Below are 21,817 nucleotides of genomic sequence, written 5' to 3' on the forward strand. Positions count from 1 at the left end.
AGTAAACAAATCTTCACATTTGACTATGTGGACTTAAATTGTGCGTAGATGGACTGGAGCTCTAGAAGAAACTTAACTAGTAAGAGAGACTAGACTAATACCTATTAATACCTATGAATGAGTTAACCAGTAATACTAAACAATACCTTATTATTTCCTAGTTTTTATGAACAGAATAACTTCTGTGCATGTTTAGAGAAGAGGGAGCTCAATTAGGACTGGGACAAAAAAGGAAAATTTCATGGAGGGGGTGAAGTTTGAATTAAGCCTTGAAAATGGATATCGAACTTAATTGGTGAGAAAAGAAGGGAAAGTATTTAGGTAGTCAGGAGAAAAATGAAGGAAGATTCAAACATAGGACTGTGTATGAGACAACAAAGAAACCTATGTTAGAAACTAATGAGAAATCGTTGAATAGGCTGAGTGGCCAAATTTTTCATACATTTGAAAGCCAAGTGAAAATCAGAATTGATTCAGGAGATTTAGAAGCTACTAAAGATTTATGAGAAGGAAGTGATGTAATCAAAGGGATCTTGAAGGACTCTTTCTTCAGGGTGAATTGGACTTGTGCGAGCCTGGAATCAGGGAGGCTAGTTATCTGGTTTTTTAAGTTATCTGTAATAGATGTACAGTGCTGGGAGCCAGGACTGCAATGGCTGTGGAAAGAGAAAGGACTAGTCCAAAAATCATTTTGGAGGAACATTTAACAGGACTGGTTATCGTATTGAGATGTCGAATTTTAAAAAGAAAAATGAGTTGGCTCCGAGATCTCCATCCTGAGGTGTGCCATTGACAAAGCTGGAAGAGGGGACTGCTTTGGCAGTAAACAGAGGTTATTAAATTTGGTTTTGGACGTGTTGAGTTTGAGGTGATGGTAGGAAATAAAATGAAAATACCATCATGCCTGCAGTGATACAGAACTACCATATAGACACAAAGACTAGATTGAAGACGATGGTTGAATAGATAATGAATGAATTCTTCTGCATAAAGGTTATAGGAAAATAAAACTGAAGCCTGAATACTTAAGTCTTATAATATTCATCGTAAGGAGACAGGAGAACATGGAACTATTGAAGGAAACAAGGAAGAAGCTGTTGGAAATCCAAGAAAATAATCTGTTTATTGAGGCTATGTCTTGAGAGCCATTTCCCATTTTTTTTTTTTTACAAATTCTCTGGAAGATGAAGGTTCTTTAAACACTTTAAACTTGGTTATGTTTATAATAATCTTTTTTTAGAGCTGGCGGGAAAATATAACTCACATTTAAATATTTGTTTGCTCTTTGCTTTTGTGAGTCAAGAAAATCCTTTAGTTGAAAAATAACTCTTATTAAACATGCGGAGAGAAGCCTTTGTCGTTACCCTGTATTCTACACAGCATCTCTGGATCTGATACATCAGTTTATATATCAAAAATATCTATTTGCTGCTTCTTCAGTATACTCCTAGATCTATTAAAGATCACAGGGGCAGGGGCTTCCCTGGTGGTGCAGTGGTTGAGAATCTGCCTGCCAATGCAGGGGACATGGGTTCGAGCCCTGGTCTGGGAAGATCCCACATGCCGCGGAGCAGCTAGCCCCGTGAGCCACAATTACTGAGCCTGCGCGTCTGGAGCCTGTGCTCCGCAACGGGAGAGGCCGCGATAATGAGAGGCCTGCGCACCGTGATGAGGAGTGGCCCCCACTTGCCGCAACTAGAGGAAGCCCTCACACAGAAACGAAGACCCAACACAGCCATAAATAAATAAATAAAAAAAAAAAAAAAAAAAAAAAAAAAAAAAAAAAAAGATCACAGGGGCAGATTTCCTGTAATTCAGTTCTGGGGGCAGTGAGTGTAGTAGGTGTGATGGCTGATCATTGCAGGAGAAGATTCCAGATGTTTTTCTGGAGTGTCAAAGAAACTTCTTCCGTGGTTTCTGCATAAAGATCTCTGTCATTTAGCATAATTTCTGCAGCTGTTGGACCACTGGTGTTTGTATGAGTGTCTTCTTAAGGAAGGCGGTCTCGTTTTGGAGATAACTGACGAGCTGGTGATTAGTTCCTCCGAGTCAGGGGCTCTCTCCCCGCTGCCACGCTCAGTGGACTTTGTAAGCGTAGCCTTGTGAACTTGTTATGTGAGCCCACACCCCAGCTCCCTCGTCCCCTGCTTCCCACCCCTTGTGGCCCACAAATGTCTTTTAAAAATGGAAACACCCTGGCTTCCCTGGTGAAGCAGTGGTTGAGAGTCCACCTGCCGATGCAGGGGACACGGGTTCGTGCCCCGGTCCGGGAAGATCCCACATGCCGCGGAGCGGCTGGGCCCGTGAGCCATGGCCGCTGAGCCTGCGCGTCCGGAGCCTGTGCTCCACAACGGGAGAGGCCACAACGGTGAGAGGCCCGCGTACCTCAAGAAAAAAAAAAAAGGAAACACCCCAACAGTCCAGTAGAAAAAGGGGCAAGGCAATTCTCAAAAGAAGAAATATAATTGGTCTAAAGCATATGATAAAATTTTGAACCTTATTAACAATCTGAGGACTATAAGCAACTACATTTGGATAATTTTTCACCTTTCAGATTGGCAAAGATGAAGATTAACAAAAGTTGGTGACAATATGGAAAAACAGACACTGTCATGTATTGTTGATAGAAGTAAAAATTGATAGGTACTTTGTTGAGACAGTTTAATAACACAAATGAAAATCGTGAACACCCTATGACCCAACAGACCCCCTTGAAGGAATTTACATCAAAGTGATGTGCAAAGATATATCCAGAAGAATGTTTATTGCAGTGATGTTTATAATAATGAAAATATTTAATTCCTTCACAAATATTTATTTACTGCCTGTTATGTGCCCAGTTCTAACCACTGAGAATCCATTGGTGAACCAGACATGCAAAGTTTCTGCTTTCGTGGGACCTGCAGTTTGGGGATGGTGGAGGGAAACCAGCAATGAATAACTAAGGATTCCAAGATGATTCCAGCCTCTGATAGGTGCCGTGAGGGAAGTAATCATGTTGATGAGAGTATACTGAGACAAGGGAATGGAGATGATGTTTGAGACAGAGGCTCAGGAGTAGCCTCTCAGAGCAACTACATTTGAGCCGAGACCTGAACGATCAGAAGAATTAGGCAGGCAAAGACCTGGGAGGTGAAGGTCCAGGCACACGGAAAGTACTGAGGTGATAATGGCCTTCGTGTTCAAGGAGCCAGGGGAGAGAGGTGAGATGAGGTTAGAGACAGGGGCCATGTCTTGTAGCATGGTTAGAGTTCAGGTTTATTCTAAGTGCAGAAGGGAGCCATTGGAGAGATTTAATCAGGAGAGTGGTTCAGTCTGCTGAGTCTCAGGAAGATCATGCTGTCTGTGGAGCATGGGTGGTGGAGAGCAAAGGCAGAGAAGCAGGAGGCCAAACTAAATGTCCATCAGTAAGAACTGGTTAACTGAATTCTGGTTCATACAATGAAATACAGCATCTCCACAACAAGAAATGATTCGCTCGCTTATTGAAATGGAAGAATATAATTGATATATTTTTGAGTAATGAAAAACGTGTTATAGAGTAGTTTTAGAATACCAAAAATATGTTATATGGTATAGTCTCATACAAAAGTGTGGGAGATTATATGTGACACTATATACTGATATATGTCTGGGATTTCAGGTGAGTTTCCTTTTTCTCTTCTTTTTACTTTTATGTGTTGTTTTTATCCATACAGTGACTATATTTCATTTTTATGAAACTTGTACTTTTTTTGGTTACTCCCACCATCTCTCCTGAAAACATTATTCACCATGTACAAAGGCTCATATTTGAGAAGAATGTTAAGTCCTTGGCCAAAAGGCATTCTGAAATTGTCTATTTTTACTATTTCTCTGCCTGATATTGTTTTGTGTGTTGGGTGTTTGACAGTTGTTTAGTTATAGTATTTTTTAATTTTACATTAATAATGACATTCAGCTATAATAGAAAAATAGATATGCTTATTTGGCAATAATGACAATTTATTATTTTCTTCTTTCTTACTCCTTTAATAGAATGAAGAGTTGAGTATCTTATATCCAGCTGCCATCGTGACTATTGACGGATTCAGCCTTTTTCAGTCTCTTCGTGCTTGTCGAAATCAGGTGGCAAAAGGTAATTTTGGGCAAGAAATAGCTAACCTCTGGTGATGTTTGTCTCATTTAACGTAATCTACTTAGAGAATTAAATACGTCTTCTAAATTAAAAAGGCCTTCTGAACTAGATTTAAAGGAAAAATAAAAACGGTTACTGTAGAAATGGGAGTGCATTGTTGGGTAGATTGCTTAGTAAGATAGAGGCGAGGACTAGAACATCACCTCTCTTTACATGTTGCCAGTTGAACTGCAGGCTTTATTTACTGATTCAGCAATATGTCTTGGCCAGTTAAGAGAGAGATTCAACATTGGGGTGGAGAATTTAGTTGCATCTAGCTGAGAAACCAGATTTCTCACTAGATGGGCAGCTATTTGGGCCAGCACACTAAAATCTTGTGATTCTACGTTGTTTCCATTCTCACTGAGGATAAAAATAGCGTAAAGTTTGCAGGGGGCATTTCCCTCACAGTAGGCAGAACCCACTAGGAAGTCAACATCAGCTGCTTTTCGCTAACTTGAAATACTTCTGAACAGAGAAAAGTTAGAGACCTAAATATAGTCTACATAGGCAGCTACATCATTTCCAGACTTTGGCATGAAAAGTGCACAAATAATCAAGAATTCTTCATCTTTACTACCCATAGTTTACACTCTGACGCTATTATGTCTTTAGAAGAGGGTATTGGTTTTCATCAAATTCAAGATGCCATTGATTATAAGGTGCACTATTATTTTCTGTGTCATTAAGAAGTCAAAATGCTGCCAGTGAGAGAGAGTCACACCATCGATTTTAAGATTCCAGTTTTAGAGATGTTAAAATCATGGGAACAAAAAGCCTTAAAGGCAATGAAAATACCAGTGTTGCTGCTGACTTTCCCCATTTTCTTCTGGGCTTGGATAAAGGAGCCCAATGGTCCTAAAAAGAGCAAACGAAGTTTAACTCTTAAATGATTTAGACAGCTCCCTGAAAGAAGAGTTTAATTAAGATGTGTTATCTAATTCATAAAGATTGTTCATAAATCCAGAACTAAACTATAAGACACAAAAGAAACAATTTCTTCTAAGGAAAGTATGCAGCATCTTTTTTTTTTTTTTTTTTTTTTTGCGGTACACGGGCCTCTCACTGTTGTGGCCTCTCCCATTGTGGAGCACTGGCTCCGGACGCGCAGGCTCAGCGGCCATGGCTCACGGGCCCAGCCGCTCCGCGGCATGTGGAATCTTCCCAGACCGGGGCACGAACCTGTGTCCCCTGCATCGGCAGGCGGACTCTGAACCACTGCGCCACCAGGGAAGCCCAAGAATGCAGCATCTTACATTGCAATAGAAAAATTTTCACTGTCTTTTTAGCAGATTGTAACATTCTTGGTTATATTTCTCTTTAATAGTGCATGCTTTTCTGTAAAGTCAAAATTTGTTTGAATTTTTATACCTATTTTCATAATCTTTTAAATTATTTAAACTTAGCCCACCATAAGTTTCAATATCTTTGTTATCTTGGAGACATAATAGTTACCATAAATGTATGTGCCCAAAGAGACTGGCCATTTTCTGTAGATAAAAATTCTGTCCATAAAATAAACTAGAAATAGACAATTGTGTTTTAATTGGTATCGTCAGCCATTTCACTTTTACTATTTTTGAATTTCCATTTATTTTGTTATGTATGAGTCCATAAAGCCATTTCATCTCCTAGGAAGGAAGGAAGGAAGCCACTTTGTGCCCTCTTATTTATTTTAAGTTGCTCTAAAAATAATTCTGATTACTTAGCTGCAGACTTGTGACTTTTATTTCACAATATAGGAAAACTCTCTTCTTGGCCTTACTCTCAAATCTGAAGTGCTAGGAGGATTACCTTTTTCCTTTATCAGAGTACTTCTACTTCCAGAATAAACAACCAGAATCCAGCCATTTTCTAGTATGTAGCATGAGAATGTACTGATGACTGGGGGCCTCAGGCATGAACCTATGGCAAGAGCTGGAACTGTTGCTTTTCTTTTCCTTATTCACTCCCTAGGTGGAAATGCTGAGGCCAGTGATCAGCATTGCATTCATTTTTCTGGCAGTGCTATCTCTGTTAGCATATCTTTCTGTCAAGCCTGGCCTCAGTGACTTGCATTCAAGACCCTTCTATTATGTGTCCTTTGCTGGGCATATCGTCAGGTTTCGCTAAGGCACTGGTTGCTGTTCCCAGGATTTTATCCACTGTCTTACTCAAGGGGGAGAAATTAGTTACTTGGCTTCTACTGCAGTTTGAGTTCACCTTGATTTTTAGTGGTAGTCTAGAATTTTTAATAGTCTTCTCCAATTCCTTGAGTGTTCCAAAATGTCTTATGACAGCCAACTTAGTCTTTTAATGTTTGCGTTTTATGTGCGTTGCATTGGTGTGAATAAACCTCACTGTGTGCGTAGTTTACATTACTTTGCCTCATTATTTTTAGTTGAAATTTTAGAATAATCAAGTTATTCTTGATGATTTTTTGGTAAAACTTCATTTTCTCCATTATATTTAAGTTTGGATTGTCTACTTTTTATCTTTGACAGCTGCAGCGTCAGGCAATGAGAACATACAGCCACCACCGTTAGCTTATAAGAAATGGGGTCTACAGGATATCGATACAGTTATCGATCATGCTAGTATTGGTAAGCATGACTAGTTCCAATTCTTTTGGAATTGACTTCTTATCCTTTTTTTTTTAACAATACTTCTTATACTTTTTGATTGAAGTATCTCATTTATCGGACATGTAGATTTATTCTTATGTGAAAAGAATATGCATTGTCTTTAGTGAGACATTTGGAAGGTAGTTCAGACTTAGAGGTTATCAGAGGTTAATGTCTTTACGAAATGGTAGCAGTTTTAGCAATTATGCCCTCAGCAGCAGTACTGTCCAGTTTTAAGTCACTCACTATTTGACTTATTTTTATACAGATGGGTTTAATTCATATAATTACCAGATAGATCAGTCTTCTACAAATGTAACTTGTAGACCAGCACAATATAGAGAAAAGCAGATTTTTTCTTGCCGCCAGTATTTGAAGGCATACTGTCTTAGGTTATCGGGAATGCAGAGGTGGAAAGGTGTGGGTCTCTGCTGTCAGGAAGCATGAGGCTAGTTGGGAGAAACATGTGAAAACAATACGGTGCCACAGCATGGTGGGTGTCATAGTAGACAAGGGGACCGGCTGTAGTGGGAGCAGAGGAGAAGCCCCCGGCACCAAGGGAATCAGGGAACAGGAGGTTGACTTCAATCTGAGGCGGAAAAACTGAGTAGGACTTGACCAAGAGAACAAGTGTGGGTGAGGCGCTCCAGCCAACAGGTATTAGTGCCTTGAGTGCAGGAAAGACAATGAAGACTGGCCCAAGCGAGGCCAGTCTGTAACTAGGAGTCAGGTTCTGAAGGGCTGGTATACTACGGGAGGAACTTATATCTTTCTCCTCGCCACGTTGAGAGTCACTGAAGAATTCTGAACAAGAGGATGGTATTATCACTTAGCCTGTTGGAAAAATCACTTTGGTGGAAGTTTAGGGGTTGCAATGTAGGGGTCCAGACTAGAAACTAGGTGCAGTAAAGGAAGCTATAATAATCTTGGTAAGAAGTAATGGGCATCTAAATTAAGAGTAGAAATGGGTGTGGAGAAGAAGGGAATGCTATTTAAAAATATATACCTGTTTTTTTCTGTTTAATAGTATAGTATATGCTTGTTAAAATTTGCAAATAGTACACAAAAATACAAAGGAAAAAGGACTGTAAATCCTACAGTCTAGAGATACTCAGCATTGGCTTTGTGGGAAACCTCCTCACCGACGTGTGTAAGTGCAAGTGTAATATGAGTATGGTTATGCAGAGATATATCTTCATTAAAAGGGTTCTGTCACGACAACTACGTTGTAGCCCTTTTCCAATCGGCGTATTACAAAGAGGCTTCCACAAAAGTTTTGCTAAGTATACATTTTCTCAGAGTCCTAGTAGAAGACAGATGGCATCCTTGAAATAGGATAATTGAAAGAGGTTTTATTTGCAGAGAAACTACTTATACAGATGTGGTATAGGAGAACCACAAAGGATAGTACAGCGTCTTGCGGGCTGATTAGCAGTGCAGCTGTTAACCACTCCTAGGCCTAAATTCTGCTCATTGGAGATAATGAGTAGAATCAGCGCCTTCAGAGCAGGATGGCTTTTGGCCAGTGGTCACAAGGAAATAGGTATCCTGTCTTCGTTCTCCTTTCTGTCTTTGATGTCCTGGTGAGACTTCCCATTGTCTGAACCCAACTTGAAGTCTGGGCTAATAATATGCACACACTGGCTCCTTGGGGCCAGCAGGGAGAGAAGGAAGGAGTGTGAATCCAGAGGGGGGGAACAGAAGATACCTGACACGCATATCTTTGTGTATTGTTGCATTTCTGGTACAGAATACAGGTAGACCTTGTTTTGTTTTGCTTTGCTTTATTGCGTGTCACAGATACTGCTTTTTTACAAACCCTGTATTGAGCAGGTCTGTTGGTGCCATTTTTCCAAAAGGATTTGCTCACTTCGTGTCTCTGTGTCATATTTTGGTAATTCTTGAAATATTTCAACCCCTCTACCAGCAAAAAGATCACGAGTCGCTGAAGGCTCAGATGATGGTTAGCAATTTTTAGCAATAAAGTATTTTTAAATTAAGGTAAGTATGTTGTTTTTTTAGACATCATACTATTGCACACTTAACAGACTACAGTATAGTGTAACCATAATTTTTACTTGCACTGGGAAACCAGAATATTCATTGACTCACTTTGCTGTGATATTTCCTTTATTTCAGTGGTCTGGAATCGAACCTGCAATATTTCCGAGGTCTGCCTATAATCTGTAATAAGCACCTTGTTGGTAGACATTCGTTTGTCTTTACTTTTTGCTAACATAAAAATGTGCGAAATTCCAAAGTGTTGAGTTCAGTTCAGGGCGACTTCCCTGTTCTGTTAATTAAACTTTGGAACATTGAGACAGGCTAGGAGAAATGATTGGATAGAAACTATTATTCTATTCATTTATCTCCCAGCCTACAAAATGAAAAAAGAAAAGGTGCCATGGGCTTTATTCTGTGTGCATCTTTATGTAGAGGTCTGACTAATTCATTCAACAAAGAAATGAATGAATACCTGTTACATCCCCTGGCACTAATATTGGTGCTAGAAATACAAGGCTGGCAGTACCCCTGCCCTGATGAAGCGTACGTCCTGGTGATGGGGAGACAAAAAATAAACAATTAAACCAAATGAATAAATAGGGTAATGACAAAATGTTAGTAAGCATCATGACGAAAATAAGCAGAGGGTTATGACAGAAGTAAAGGAAGAGGGGACTCTGGGTAGACTGGTGAGCAGAGGCCTCTCCTGAGACATGCAGGATGGGAAGAAGCCGAGATAGAGGCCCGGGGTGGGGGGAGATGGAAGACTGGAGGCTTAAAGAAACAGAAGGGAGGTTGATGTGACTTGATTGTACAGTGAGGGGGAAATGGGACCAGGTAAGGTTGGAGATGTAGACCGGGGTCAGCTCACATAGGTGTGAGGAGTACGGGTTTTATTCTAAATGCAGCGGACGTCATTGATGGAGTCTAAGTAGGGGATATTTAAAAATATCCCTCTGACTACTCTTTAGAGAGAGGCTTACAGAATACAGAGAAGACCAGCAAGGAGTTTGTTGCAATAAGAGAGAATGAGGACTTTGTCTAGGGAGGAAGCAGTGGTGCTAGAGAGAAGTAGACAGGTTGGAGATGTATTTGCACTTGCTAAGGGATGGGTATTAGAAACGAGAAAAGGAAAATAGTCAAAGACTTCTTAGCTTTTAAGTTTAAGCAGCTGATTGGATGATCAGGCTATGGCTGAAATGTGCATAGAAGGCAGAGATTTGAGTGGACAGGTGGAGAGTTGTGTTTTTTACAGGTTAACTTCTGACACAATCAGACATTGAAATGGTGATGCCAAGTAGACAGTTGGATATACGAGTCATAAGGTCAGGAGAGAGGTCCCGATTATCCATATAAATTTGGGAGGGAATGGTTAACTGTGGAATGCGTCATAGAATTCAAGAAAGGAGAAGGTCCATTGGATTTGACAACATAGAGCTACCTCTTCATTGACTCTGATCTGAGAAGTTTTAAGTGGAATGGCGAGGATGAAAGCCAGATTGGGGTACGTTTAAGAATAAATATTTCCACCCCCTACTTTCAAAACTCAGAAACATAAGAACAGGAAATCAACTCACAGCATCTCCATTTTGACTCCAGTCCTGACCTCTTCACTAAACTTCTTCCTCATTTTCCAACTACTGAACATTTCCCCCGGGTATCCAAACTTAACAGATCCCAAACAGAATTCTTGATTTCCTCTCCTCACACTTGGTCCTCCTTCGTTCTTCTCTCTCGTCTTCGTCTGCTTTCGCCCACACCAAAAGCTTTTGAGGCGTCCTTGACTGTTCTCCTTTTCTCACGCTCCTCATCCAGTCCACCTTCGTCTCTCCTACCCCCACAGTAGATCCTGAATCTGACCGAGTCTCTTCTCCACTGTTGGCAGCACAGTAGTCCATGCCACCATTGTCTCCTGCCTGAACTATTGAGGAGAAAAAAATCTTAACTGGTCTTTCTGCTTCCTTTCTCTGATCTCTAAAATCTGTTCACCACTTAGCAGCTAACGTGATCCTTTTGAAATATAAGTCATATTTTTGTCACTTCTCTGCTCACAACCTTATAGTGGCTTCCCATCTTAATCCTGATAAAACCCAACGGCCTTACGGTGGCATCCAAGGCCTGACATTGTCTGGTTTATGGTACCTTTTGACTTCATCTCCTGTAGAACTCTCCCCTCCTCACCGCCCTGTTCCACCACGCTGATCTCCTTACTGATCCTCAAATACACCAAGCATCCTCCCACTTTGGAGTCTTTGTAATTGTTGCCCTTTCTGCTTGGAAGGTTTTACCCAGCTAGTCACATGGCTCTCTCTCTCACTTCGTTCAGGTGTCTGTTCAAATATCATTTTGTCAAAGAGGCCTTCTTTAGCCAGTATAATAGACCTAGAAAATTATCCAGTGAGTTTGACTTTATGGAAATTTATATTAAGAAGAACTGTAAGGTGTTTGAAAGTGTGGAAAGGCCTCAGTTGTTCAGGGAAAACCCTAAATGACAAGGTAGTAATAAATCCAGAAAAGAAAAATTCACATCTAAGGCAGTGTCATTACAGTAGGCAACTTGTCTCAGCAGTGAGTTCTTTATAATGAGAACAGAGTGTGAATTTAATTTAAAAATTGAGATATGGTTATATTGGAAGAATATAGGAGGAAAAAGAGGGGCTGTATATGTGCTATGTCTTCATTTACCTTAAATCAATGAAAAATAATGCTAAAATTGGTGAATCAAAAGACAACAGTCCTCTAGAGCCCACCAATTTGCCACAATATAGAGAGCAGGAGAGAATGTTAAATAATACCACAGGGATGCAGTCAGCAAAATCTAGACTGTAGGAAATTAGTGTCCAACAGTCTGGTTTCTTCTGTGAATAGATTTCAAGAGATTTGGGCATGGGAGGGTAGAGGGGCAGAGAAAGACAGTAGGATTTGGGGCTGGTGTTGTACGCCCATTTGTTTGTGGTCCTTACGCTAAAACTCAGGTGTATCGTTCTTCTCTGACAATGATCAGCTCTTTTGGTGCAGACAGCAGAGAATGCAGAAAGTTTAGGTCAACCAAGGGTGAGATTGAGCCGGGTGAGTACGTGGAGGAAGAGGGGGACAGGGGAGTCGTGCAAGAGAGTGATTGTGATGGAACACAAATCAGAACCAGGTAAGAAGCGAAGTGATCACATGAGTTACTGGATAAATAGTGTGAAAACGGTAGGAGTAATGTACTGAAACTCTTAATGACGTGTAGAATTATTACAGGGGATTACTAGAGTAGTTAAGATGGAAAGCTAAGAGGTGGTGGTCAGAAGGTGGTATGCTTAAAATCAAAGTTTCAAAAAATATATAGTTGATAGTGACAGGATGCAAGGGGTGGCACTGAAAGTGGATGACCTTACTGAGTAAGTAAGTCAAAGACAAATATCATATGATATCGCTTATATGTAGAATCTAAAAAAATGGTACAAATGAACTTATTTACAAAAAAAAAAGAGTCACAGGTGTGAAAAACAAACTTATGGTTACCGGAGCGTGGCAGGGAGGAGGGGGAGGGATAAATGAGGAGATTGGGACTGACATATACACACAACCATGTATAAAATCGATAACTAATCAGGACCTACTGTATAGCACAGGGAACTCTATTCCATACTCTGTAATGACCTAGATGGGGAAAGAATCTGAAAAAGAGTGGATATATGTATATGTATAACTGATTCACCTTGCTGTACAGCAGAAACTGACACAACATTATAAATCAACTGTAGTCTAATAAAAAATTTTTTAAATTACATTTGACATTATTAATAAAGATTGTCAATTGTACTTATTATGTTTCAAAGTGATATTGTGTTATACCTGGCTGATAACTTGAAAGTTCTGTAGTTATAAGAAATGACAAAGTGTTATTGAATTTCCTATATAATGAAAAAAAAAAAGTGGATGACTTAAATTGTGGGAAGGAAGAGATCATTCGTGGCAAGGATGGAAAGAACTGGTCACCCATCTCTTATGAATGGGTGAGAATAAATCCACTTAAAATTTTGGATCCATTTTGCTGGATAGCTTGTAGCCGTTTATACTCACACCTATAGTGTGTGGGAATATGAAGAGAGAGTATTGAAACTTAAATTTCAGTTTCTATGTGACACCATTCAGCCTTTGATGTGCTGGTAGAATAAAGCAGAACTTACGCCAATTTTAATCATGTAGTAAAGACATTTTGTATATTGAATCATGAATTCATTCATAAATATGAGACAGGCATTATAATCTTTCAGAACAGTTCAGCTTTTGTAAGGATTATTTGATGACGTTAATCCCTAAATCCAGTAAGTTGTTTGCTTATGAACTCCCTAAAAGCATTTCCTTTACCAGGCTTCTTCTTCAGGAGCAATGCATTTTTTGGACCATTTGCATTCAAAGTCGAGGCAGTACACATATGACAGTTAGAATAACTCATGTTCCATTCTGCAGTGTGTTTGTGTTCGGAACCTCTCAACCGGGTATCTTCATGTACCATGAGTACCCGAGTTGGAAGACGCTGCCCAAGGCCACATGTGTTGGAATCTAGCAGGATCTTTACTTTCTAGATCTCTAAGCTCACTGTCCCCCTCCTTGTCTCCCTGCCACCTGGTGCGTTTAAATGGCGCTGGCTTCTCTGCTGCCCCACACAGCACGTGGGCGTCAACATTCAGTCTGTCTACTTCTGTTCTTAGAGCCTTGAGGAAATGAACACTACCTCTGCATTCTAAAAGCCTGGGGATGTCTGGACTGCAGGGTATCAGTAGATGTTTGAAAGGGTTTATTTTCACTGCGTTGGGAAGGATATGGGAGTACAGATGCTCTCCTACCTTTTTGGTCAGGGTGTACGTCAGCAGCACTCTACAGTATACAACGTCACAGTACTTGATACAATTTCTAAAAAAATGTAGATCCCCTTTGAGCCTGCACTTCTGTTTATGAGGATTTGCCATACAGATGGACTTATATATAGATATGCACAGATCTATCAAGGATATATGTTGCAGCATTATTTGTAGTGGCAAAAGGTGGGAAACAACATAAGTGTCCATCAGAAGGTCAGATCAGTTATGGCATGGCCACACAGTGGAATACTCTGAGTGATTTCCAAGAATGAGGCATGTCTCCTTGATATTTTATTAAATTAAAAAAAAAAGGCACACATCAGTTTATTTGGTGTGCTGACATTTATGTGCATACAACATTTCTGGAAAGCAGCCTAAGAAACTGTTTCAGTTGTTACCTCGAAGAAGTGAACTAATACCTGGAGATGTTGGTGGACTCTCTATATATATCTTGCACCATTTGAATTTGTATATGTTTAAAAAATTAATATTTAAATTTTGTAGTATTTTATAGCTTAGAGTAATTATAGGTGGCAACTTTAATATCTTATGAATGTCTTATGGCATTGATCTTGTAGCTTTTGAAAATGATTTTTGTCTGTTAAATGAAACTCAGCAGTTAGCATCTTAGAATGGAGTTGAAATAGAAATCTAATAACCTAAAATGACAGTGTCATTTCAGTTCATTAAAATCATGTGTTGTTATTGCTGTTTTATCATTAGGTATTATGACTCTGTCCCCTTTTGATCAAATGAAGACTGCCTCCAATATAGGTGGATATAATGCAGCAATTAAAAACAGCCCACCCGCCATGTCTCAGTATATCACTGTAGGGTCCAATCCATTTACGGGCTTCTTCTATGCTTTAGAGGTAAGTGTTTCATCACTGATCTTGATTTTTCAACATATCTACAAATTGGGATGGTAACATAGCCTTAGAAAGATTAAGCAGTTTACATTTCTAAGTTTCAATGTAAGCTAAAATTAGTCTCAACTCACTTTCTTCTAAATTCTTTAGATTAACTGAGAAGGTACTAGAGTCAGTGTAATACAAGCGGCCTTCTTTGTTTCTGATGCCCCGAATTCTTAGTTGAGTTGTCTTTAAATATTGGTGCAGTAATCAGAGGCTTAGTGTTGTTAGTGATGTCAGCCCACCAGGGATTTGAGTAAATGAGGAATTGTAAAGACAGAGCAAGCCTCCAACTATAGTTGATAAAATGGTGAAAATTGCTTCCTCAAATTGGGAAAAATTAGGTGTTAGATTTGGTATCTCCTGTTGTTCGCTTAAACAGCACCCTTCTCAAAATGGTTCAAACCATCTTTTTGCTTTAATAAAAATGCATTTTAAAAAAAGGGGGAGGGATAAATTAGGAGTTTGGGATAAATATATACACACTCCTATATATAAAATAGATAAATAACAAGGTCCTACTGTAGAGCACAGGGAACTATATTCAATATCTTGTAATAATGTATAATGGAAAAGAATCTGCAAAAGAAAAAAATATAGAATCACTTTGCTATACACCTGAAACTAACACAACATTGTAAATCAACTGTACTTAAAAATTTTTTTGTATAATATAAAACATTTCTAAATAAAAACTGGTTAAAAAATGGAAAGAAAAAAAAAAAAAGAGGGAAAAGGGCCGGTTGTATATGGATAAGAAATCAGTAGCCCTGGTAGAAAAATGCCATTTTAATGTCCTAGTTTAAATTTTTTTCATTAGTTACAGTTTAAAGAGGAAAATCCTAAAGATAACTAAACTACTAGTGATTTTCCTTTTTTTTTTTCTTTTTTTAATTGGCTGTGCCACATGGCTTGCAATATCTTAGTTCCCCAAACAGGGATCAAACCCGAGCCCCCTGCAGTGGAAGCACGGAGTTCTAACCACTGGACCACCAGGGGATTCCCTTACTTTTACACTGTAGAGTTAAAACTTTCGATTATATTGCCACCTCCTACCTCTTTACGGTACGTCTCGTTTAGAAAATATATTCTGTTTACCTGTCAGCTGTTGTTTTCTCTTTCCAATGTTCTGTTTTTCAGGGAAGCACGCAGCCATTGTTATCTCATGTTGCATTAGCAGTGGCAAGTAAACTCACTTCTGCTTTATTTAGTGCTGCCAGGTAATTACATCACAATTTAAATGATCTAATTTGCATCTCACTAGGTTTTAACTTATATTTTGATAGTCTGCAGTTTAAAACTCTGGAAGCCCTGGTGTTAGTCTGAATTTTCTTTCTTTTCAGTGGTTGGCTTGGTTGGAAAAGCAAGCATGAAGAAGAAGCTGTCCAGAAGCAAAAACCCAAGGTTGAACCAGCTACCCCATTAGCTGTAAGGCAAGTCTGTCATGCTCTTCTCACATTTTAGTATTTTTAGGAATGCGCTCTTGAATTAATGGTCTTTCTGTGTGCTTAGCTGATTTGTTGATTTCCTGAGTCTTTGGAGCTTCTAAAAGTCATTAATGTGGGACTAATTTTTTTATATATATGTATACATGTATTTATTTTATTTATTTATTTTTGGCTGCATTGGGTCTTTGTTGCTGCACGCGGGCTTTCTCTAGTGCGGTGAGCCGGGGCTACTCTTTGTCCTGGTGCTCAGGCTTCTCACTGCGGTGGCCTCTCTTGTTGCGGAGCATGGGCTCTTGGTGCACGGGCTTCCGTAGTGGTGGCACGTGGGCTCAGTAGTTGTGGCTCACGGGCTCTAGAGCACAGGCTCAGTAGTTGTGGGTACACAGGCCTAGTTGCTCTGCGGCATGTGGGATCTTCCTGGACCGGGGCTTGAACCCGTGTCCCCTGCATTGGCAGGCAGATTCTTAACCACGGCGCCACCTAGGAAGCCCAATGTGGGACTAACTTTTTTCCACCAGAATGTAAAGTCCACGAGGACAGTGATTCTTGCCTGTATTATCACAGCTGTCTCCCTGTCATATAGTGGGGGCTCAATGTGTATGTGTTGAGTGTGCTCTTCTACAAACACCTGTACACTTAGCTTAAGTTGCAGGAAAATTGGTTTTTTGATAGCTGTTGGATTTCTTTCTGTAAAAAGTTTAGTTTGTCATTAAGCTGTAGAAACTCAAAAAGGACTTAGTGATTTCTTTAAAAAATAAATAAATAAAAATGGGGGGTCCCATGTATCCAAGCACTCTTCCACATGCTGGCTTGTGCTTCCTTGCTTCAGCAGTGCTGTAGGATATTTAGTGGATTTGTCAGGTTTTGTGGGGAGTGAGTATGATTTTTGCCTGATTCTGTTTTTAAATCACTTTTTATTACCCAATAGAAAGGGAAATAGAAACCTCCCCCCTTTTTTTAGATGTTCTTCAACTAAAGAGATATAACTAATTATCTGTTATTAAAATTGATTAAAGATTATCTTCCAGGGTTTTTTCCATCTTAAAGTATGTTATAACACATCACATTTTCTAAGATCATCCAAGAATCAAGAAATAAGCCAAATGGCCCTTATGCATCCAAATAGATGTAACAAAGTTTGAGTACTTTGTCTCAGGGACTTTTTCAAAATGAGCTCTTCTGGTCCTTTCTCAGTACCTCTTTACTTTTATTTTACTCACAGTTCTAATAAGATTGATAATAGACCAAGAGCAGTTTACAGATAACTATTTAGAAGAAGGAACATTCTTGTACTTGCATTGGTCTCAGCAAGATATGATATCTAGAAGAAAAAAAAAAAAGAACAGATCAGAAATCAGAACTACACAGATGCCTGTGTAGGAACAGAGTATTCTAAAATTTAGTTGGTTGTGAGGGTATTGTTTCCTATGATGTATCATTTAATCAAGGAAATCTAGTTGTACTTGAGACTCTCTGAAAATAGGTTGTGGATACCTATATAGAAAATCTCTGAAATGAAACCTAGGTGCTTTTATTTTGTAACAGAAGAAATTTCCTTATGCATTTTGTATTGCAAAATGTGGTGTGATCAGTTAATAAATTAGGTATTAATCCATAGAAAGTTCACATTTCTTTATATAAAAACTGATTCAGCCTATTTTGTGAATGCATTTCATTATTCTTTTATGTATTTCTAGATTGCACTTTGATTTGAGCTTTCTGTTTTCTTTCAAATTTCAGATTTGGACTTCCAGATTCCCGACGCCATGGTGAAAGTATATGTCTGTCTCCATGTAACACGCTGGCAGCAGTAACAGATGATTTTGGCAGAATTATTTTGTTGGACGTAGCTAGAGGAATTGCAATACGCATGTGGAAAGGTACTTTCTTACAAAAATCCAGAAAAAACAGTTAGTTTGCTTTCTAGCCCAGCAGTTGGACAGTGTTATCCTTTTTCAGCTTCTGGTTGATAACAGTGTTTAATTCTTTTTTTTTTTTTTTGTGGTACGCGGGCCTCTCACTGTTGTGGCCTCTCCCGTTGCGGAGCACAGGCTCCGGATGCGCAGGCTCAGCGGCCATGGCTCACGGGCCCAGCCGCTCTGCGGCATATGGGATCCTCCCGGACCGGGGCACGAACCCGTATCCCCTGCATCGGCAGGCGGACTCTCAACCACTGCACCACCAGGGAGGCCCTGGTGTTTAATTCTTTACGTTTATGCTTTTTGTTTGTTTGTTTAAACCATAAACTCAGATCAGCAACACTTGACCCAGTAGTCTAACTGATACATCCTTTAAGTCTGACCAAAACTCATAGGCACTTTTAACCTCTTCCTTACATACCTCTTTTCAATTCTCACCTTCATTGTCAATTCCTGAATTCAGTTTCTTGCCCCCTCGAATGCCAAGTCTTTCAGATTTAAGATGGCAAAACCTAGCAGAATTCATTTTTTTCCCATTTGACTTCCATATCTACGTGCTTGGGTCAGTTCACTTAAGTGTCTCAGTAACTTTGTCAGTTAGAAGTTGTATTTAGTGGCAAACAGTAGAGCCAAGGGTTGATATGATGTCACTGTGATGTCCTCAGGAGCTCAGTTTCCTTCCATGGAGCTTCCCCATGCAAGGTTATCTCATGGTTCATATGGCTGCTGAAGCTGTAGCCTTCTTATCTGCATCCCAGGAAGGAAGAAGGGGAAAGGAAGACTGCCAATTTAGTCCACTTTGAAGATACTTTCTGAAGTCTTGTCAAGCTTTTTCTACAATACATTAGCCAGGACTTAGTCACACGGCCAAACTTAACTACAAGGGAGACTTGAACATATCTAGGCACATTGTCAACCTGAGTAAAATAAAATCTCCTTGACCAAGGAAGAGGGAAGAATGCATTGTTTGAAGTGATCTGGAATAGCAACATGTCAGCTCAGACTACTGGTTAGAAATCACAATTTGGGTGCAATCTGGTCTGTTTTTAGCATTGTGAGGAATAATGGATTTGAGGGCCAGACTGAGGCCACTATTAACCTTCTTGCCAGAGAATTCCTGCAGTGTTTACCTGCCACATGTTTAAGTGTCTTTAGAAATAGGTTTTAATGCTGCAGATACATCATTTCTCCCTGAAATGGTGTTTGTCTTCTGAACCAACATCAAGGGTATGTTCTCAGCAAGACTTTTCCAGAATATATACCAGCCGGTCCAGATCCACTATGGCGATCTTATCGCTGCCACTGTTGCCTGTCCTTCTGCAGCTGGTGCAGTCTGTCGTTTTCCTCCCTGTCCTGGAAAGAGAGGGATCAGTTGCCTGTGAGAGGGGCCACCCTCAAGTGGAAGACGTGTCAGCTGCATCTTTCTTCTCACAGGCCGGAGCTGTTTCCCATCGCTCTGCAGCCCATGTTTTCCCTCTGTCTGCACATCACCAAGGGACTTGAATAGCAGGGAACCAATTTGATCTTTTTCTTATATTTTAATTGTATTTTTAAGTCTGAACCTGATAACCTTCCCAGAATTTTTTGAAAAGAGGGAGGGAGGGGAATGAGATGAGGGAAGTGTGCTCATGAACCCTCCGGGATAACTGTTTTTTTCTTAAAGAAAAAAAAATGATCAGAAGCAAATATAGCAAAATCTGAAGTTTTAATAAGACTTGGTGATTTAGTATTTATCATAATTATTATCTTCTTTTCTGTTTAATGTATTTCATAATAAAAGATAATGTACTTTTTTTTAACATCTTTATTGGAGTATAATTGCTTCACAATAGTGTGTTAGTTTCTGCTTTATAACAAAGTGAATCAGTTATACATATACATATGTCCCCATATCTCTTTCCTCTTGCGTCTCCCTCCATCCCACCCGATAATGCACTTTTACAGCTTTTCTTAAGGCTCCCCGCCCCGCCACCAGAAACATCCCAGAGTGCTTGAGGAGGCTACTGCTAAACCTAGATGACATAACTAAGTAGCTTTCCTTTCCTCTGTCTCCAAGGGTATCGAGACGCACAGACTGGTTGGATCCAAATTGTAGAGGACCTCCACGAAAGAGTGCCAGAAAAGGTGGACTTTTCCCCCTTTGGAAGTCCTCAGGGTCCAAGTCGAGTAGCTCAGTTCCTTGTGATCTATGCACCGCGGAGGGGCGTTTTAGAAGTGTGGAGCACACAGCAGGGCCCTAGAGTAGGCGCTTTCAACGTGGGAAAGCACTGCAGGTAAGCTGCAAACGCCGGGCCTTTTCCTGGTTACAGAAAGGAATGCTTTTGTTAAAGTAAAGCTTTTATTAAAGCTACTTATTAGATTACAAGTTGTTTGAGAATTGAAATGTCCTTTATTATGTTTTTTTCCTGCGAGTGCCTGGTATATAATTAAGGATTAAGTATTTAATAGCAAAGGAATCTGATTGAAGAGGCCGTGATATGCTACTGAATTAAAGTCAGCTTTGGTGCTGCTATTTGTCCCCAGCCCTTACTTACACTGTGGAGGCTCGAAAGGAAAGATTCTTTCCAGTTCCCCTGGTGATGATGTTGAGTGAGGTGAATGCTTTGTTTACCACTGCAACTTAGGCCTGATTGTGTTCATTTAATTTTCTAGCACATTTTAACAAGGTATAAGAACCCTGCTAGTTGGGTTCTGCTTTACTTATGTTTTTGGTATCAGTATTTATTTGCCTTACTGATGCTTCTGAATTGATAATAATGTAGGGGTCCCAAGCTGTAATAATAGCACCTTTTAACATTTTTCCTTTCTCTAAGATTTTTACCATATTGGTATGTGATTTCCTCAGGCTTCTGTATCCTGGCTATAAAATAATGGGCTTAAATAACGTTACCAGTCAGAATTGGCAGCCGCAGACTTACCAGATCTGTCTGGTTGATCCAGTGTCTGGAAGTGTGAAAACAGTAAATGTCCCTTTCCATTTAGCATTGAGGTAAGTTGTATCACGTGCCAGCTTACTTATGTCCCTCTGCTAACTTTTCCTGGTCCTTTATTTGCTGTTTGTTTTACTTTGTTTCATAGCTATCATTTTGTTCTCTTTTCTGATTAGACTGATAACCTTTAAAGTTAAATAGGAAGAATAGAAAGGAAAAAGAAATCTGGAGCGTGTCAGAATTAGAAGGAAAACAGTTTCACATTCTGTAAGAATTTGTTGTATTTATTGTTTTAGTGATAAGAAGAGTGAACGAGCCAAGGACATGCACTTAGTGAAGAAACTGGGAGCCTTACTGAAAGCAAAATCTCCCAATCTTGGTAGGTGTCCTTCAATAAAAATGAAGTAAACTGTTATGTCATTTTTTAAAATTAATAGAATATTCTAAATGGAACAATCAGAACACTTCAGTGCATTTATGAGCTACTTCAACTCCTTTTTGGAATGAGGTGAGGTACAAGTAATCATGTGTAATTTTTACTGGAATTACTCTGGAGGATGAAATGTGCCATCGAGGGAGTATTAGAATCGGTAACAATAAAACAGTACTTTCCGAGAGAACGCAGAAATCCTTTAGACTGACTGATATCGCAAATACATGATTTTTTCTTTCAGAATAAAGTTTAACTGTCATAAAAGTGAAAATTTTACTTCGGTTAATTTTCTTTCTAGATTTGATTGAAACAGAAATAAAGGAATTAATTCTCGATATTAAGTACCCTGCAACCAAAAAACAAGTAAGTGTATATAATAAATGGACTTTCTTGCTGAGTAGCTAGTACATATCCTTCTTAACAAAATCTTTTTTTTCCTATTTCCCTCCAAACATGACAAGCTAAAATCTTCCTTCGTGTTTTCATGCATGTTCACCCTTTTTTATATTCCCATGTGGAAGCTTCTATTGTTTCTTTTCTTCTTTCTTCTTTTTTAAATTAAA

At 39.4% G+C, this 21,817-nt stretch overlaps 1 protein-coding gene across 1 annotated transcript in view; it reads left to right on the forward strand.

Moving 5' to 3' along the window:
• RAB3GAP2 (RAB3 GTPase activating non-catalytic protein subunit 2) overlaps positions 1–21,817 on the forward strand; it is a 91,107-nt gene that overhangs the window by 38,862 nt on the left and 30,428 nt on the right. The window contains exons 8-17 of the mRNA XM_082612080.1: positions 4,018–4,117; positions 6,640–6,738; positions 14,337–14,485; positions 15,665–15,744; positions 15,868–15,957; positions 17,713–17,852; positions 19,948–20,164; positions 20,737–20,880; positions 21,118–21,200; positions 21,553–21,617. Of these exons, the coding sequence (XP_082468206.1) occupies positions 4,018–4,117; positions 6,640–6,738; positions 14,337–14,485; positions 15,665–15,744; positions 15,868–15,957; positions 17,713–17,852; positions 19,948–20,164; positions 20,737–20,880; positions 21,118–21,200; positions 21,553–21,617 (1,167 nt within the window). The remainder of the gene's footprint in view (positions 1–4,017; positions 4,118–6,639; positions 6,739–14,336; positions 14,486–15,664; positions 15,745–15,867; positions 15,958–17,712; positions 17,853–19,947; positions 20,165–20,736; positions 20,881–21,117; positions 21,201–21,552; positions 21,618–21,817) is intronic.

The sequence above is a fragment of the Mesoplodon mirus genome, assembly GCF_964341445.2.
Source record: "Mesoplodon mirus genome assembly, chromosome: 3".
Classification (NCBI taxonomy): Eukaryota; Metazoa; Chordata; class Mammalia; order Artiodactyla; family Ziphiidae; genus Mesoplodon; species Mesoplodon mirus.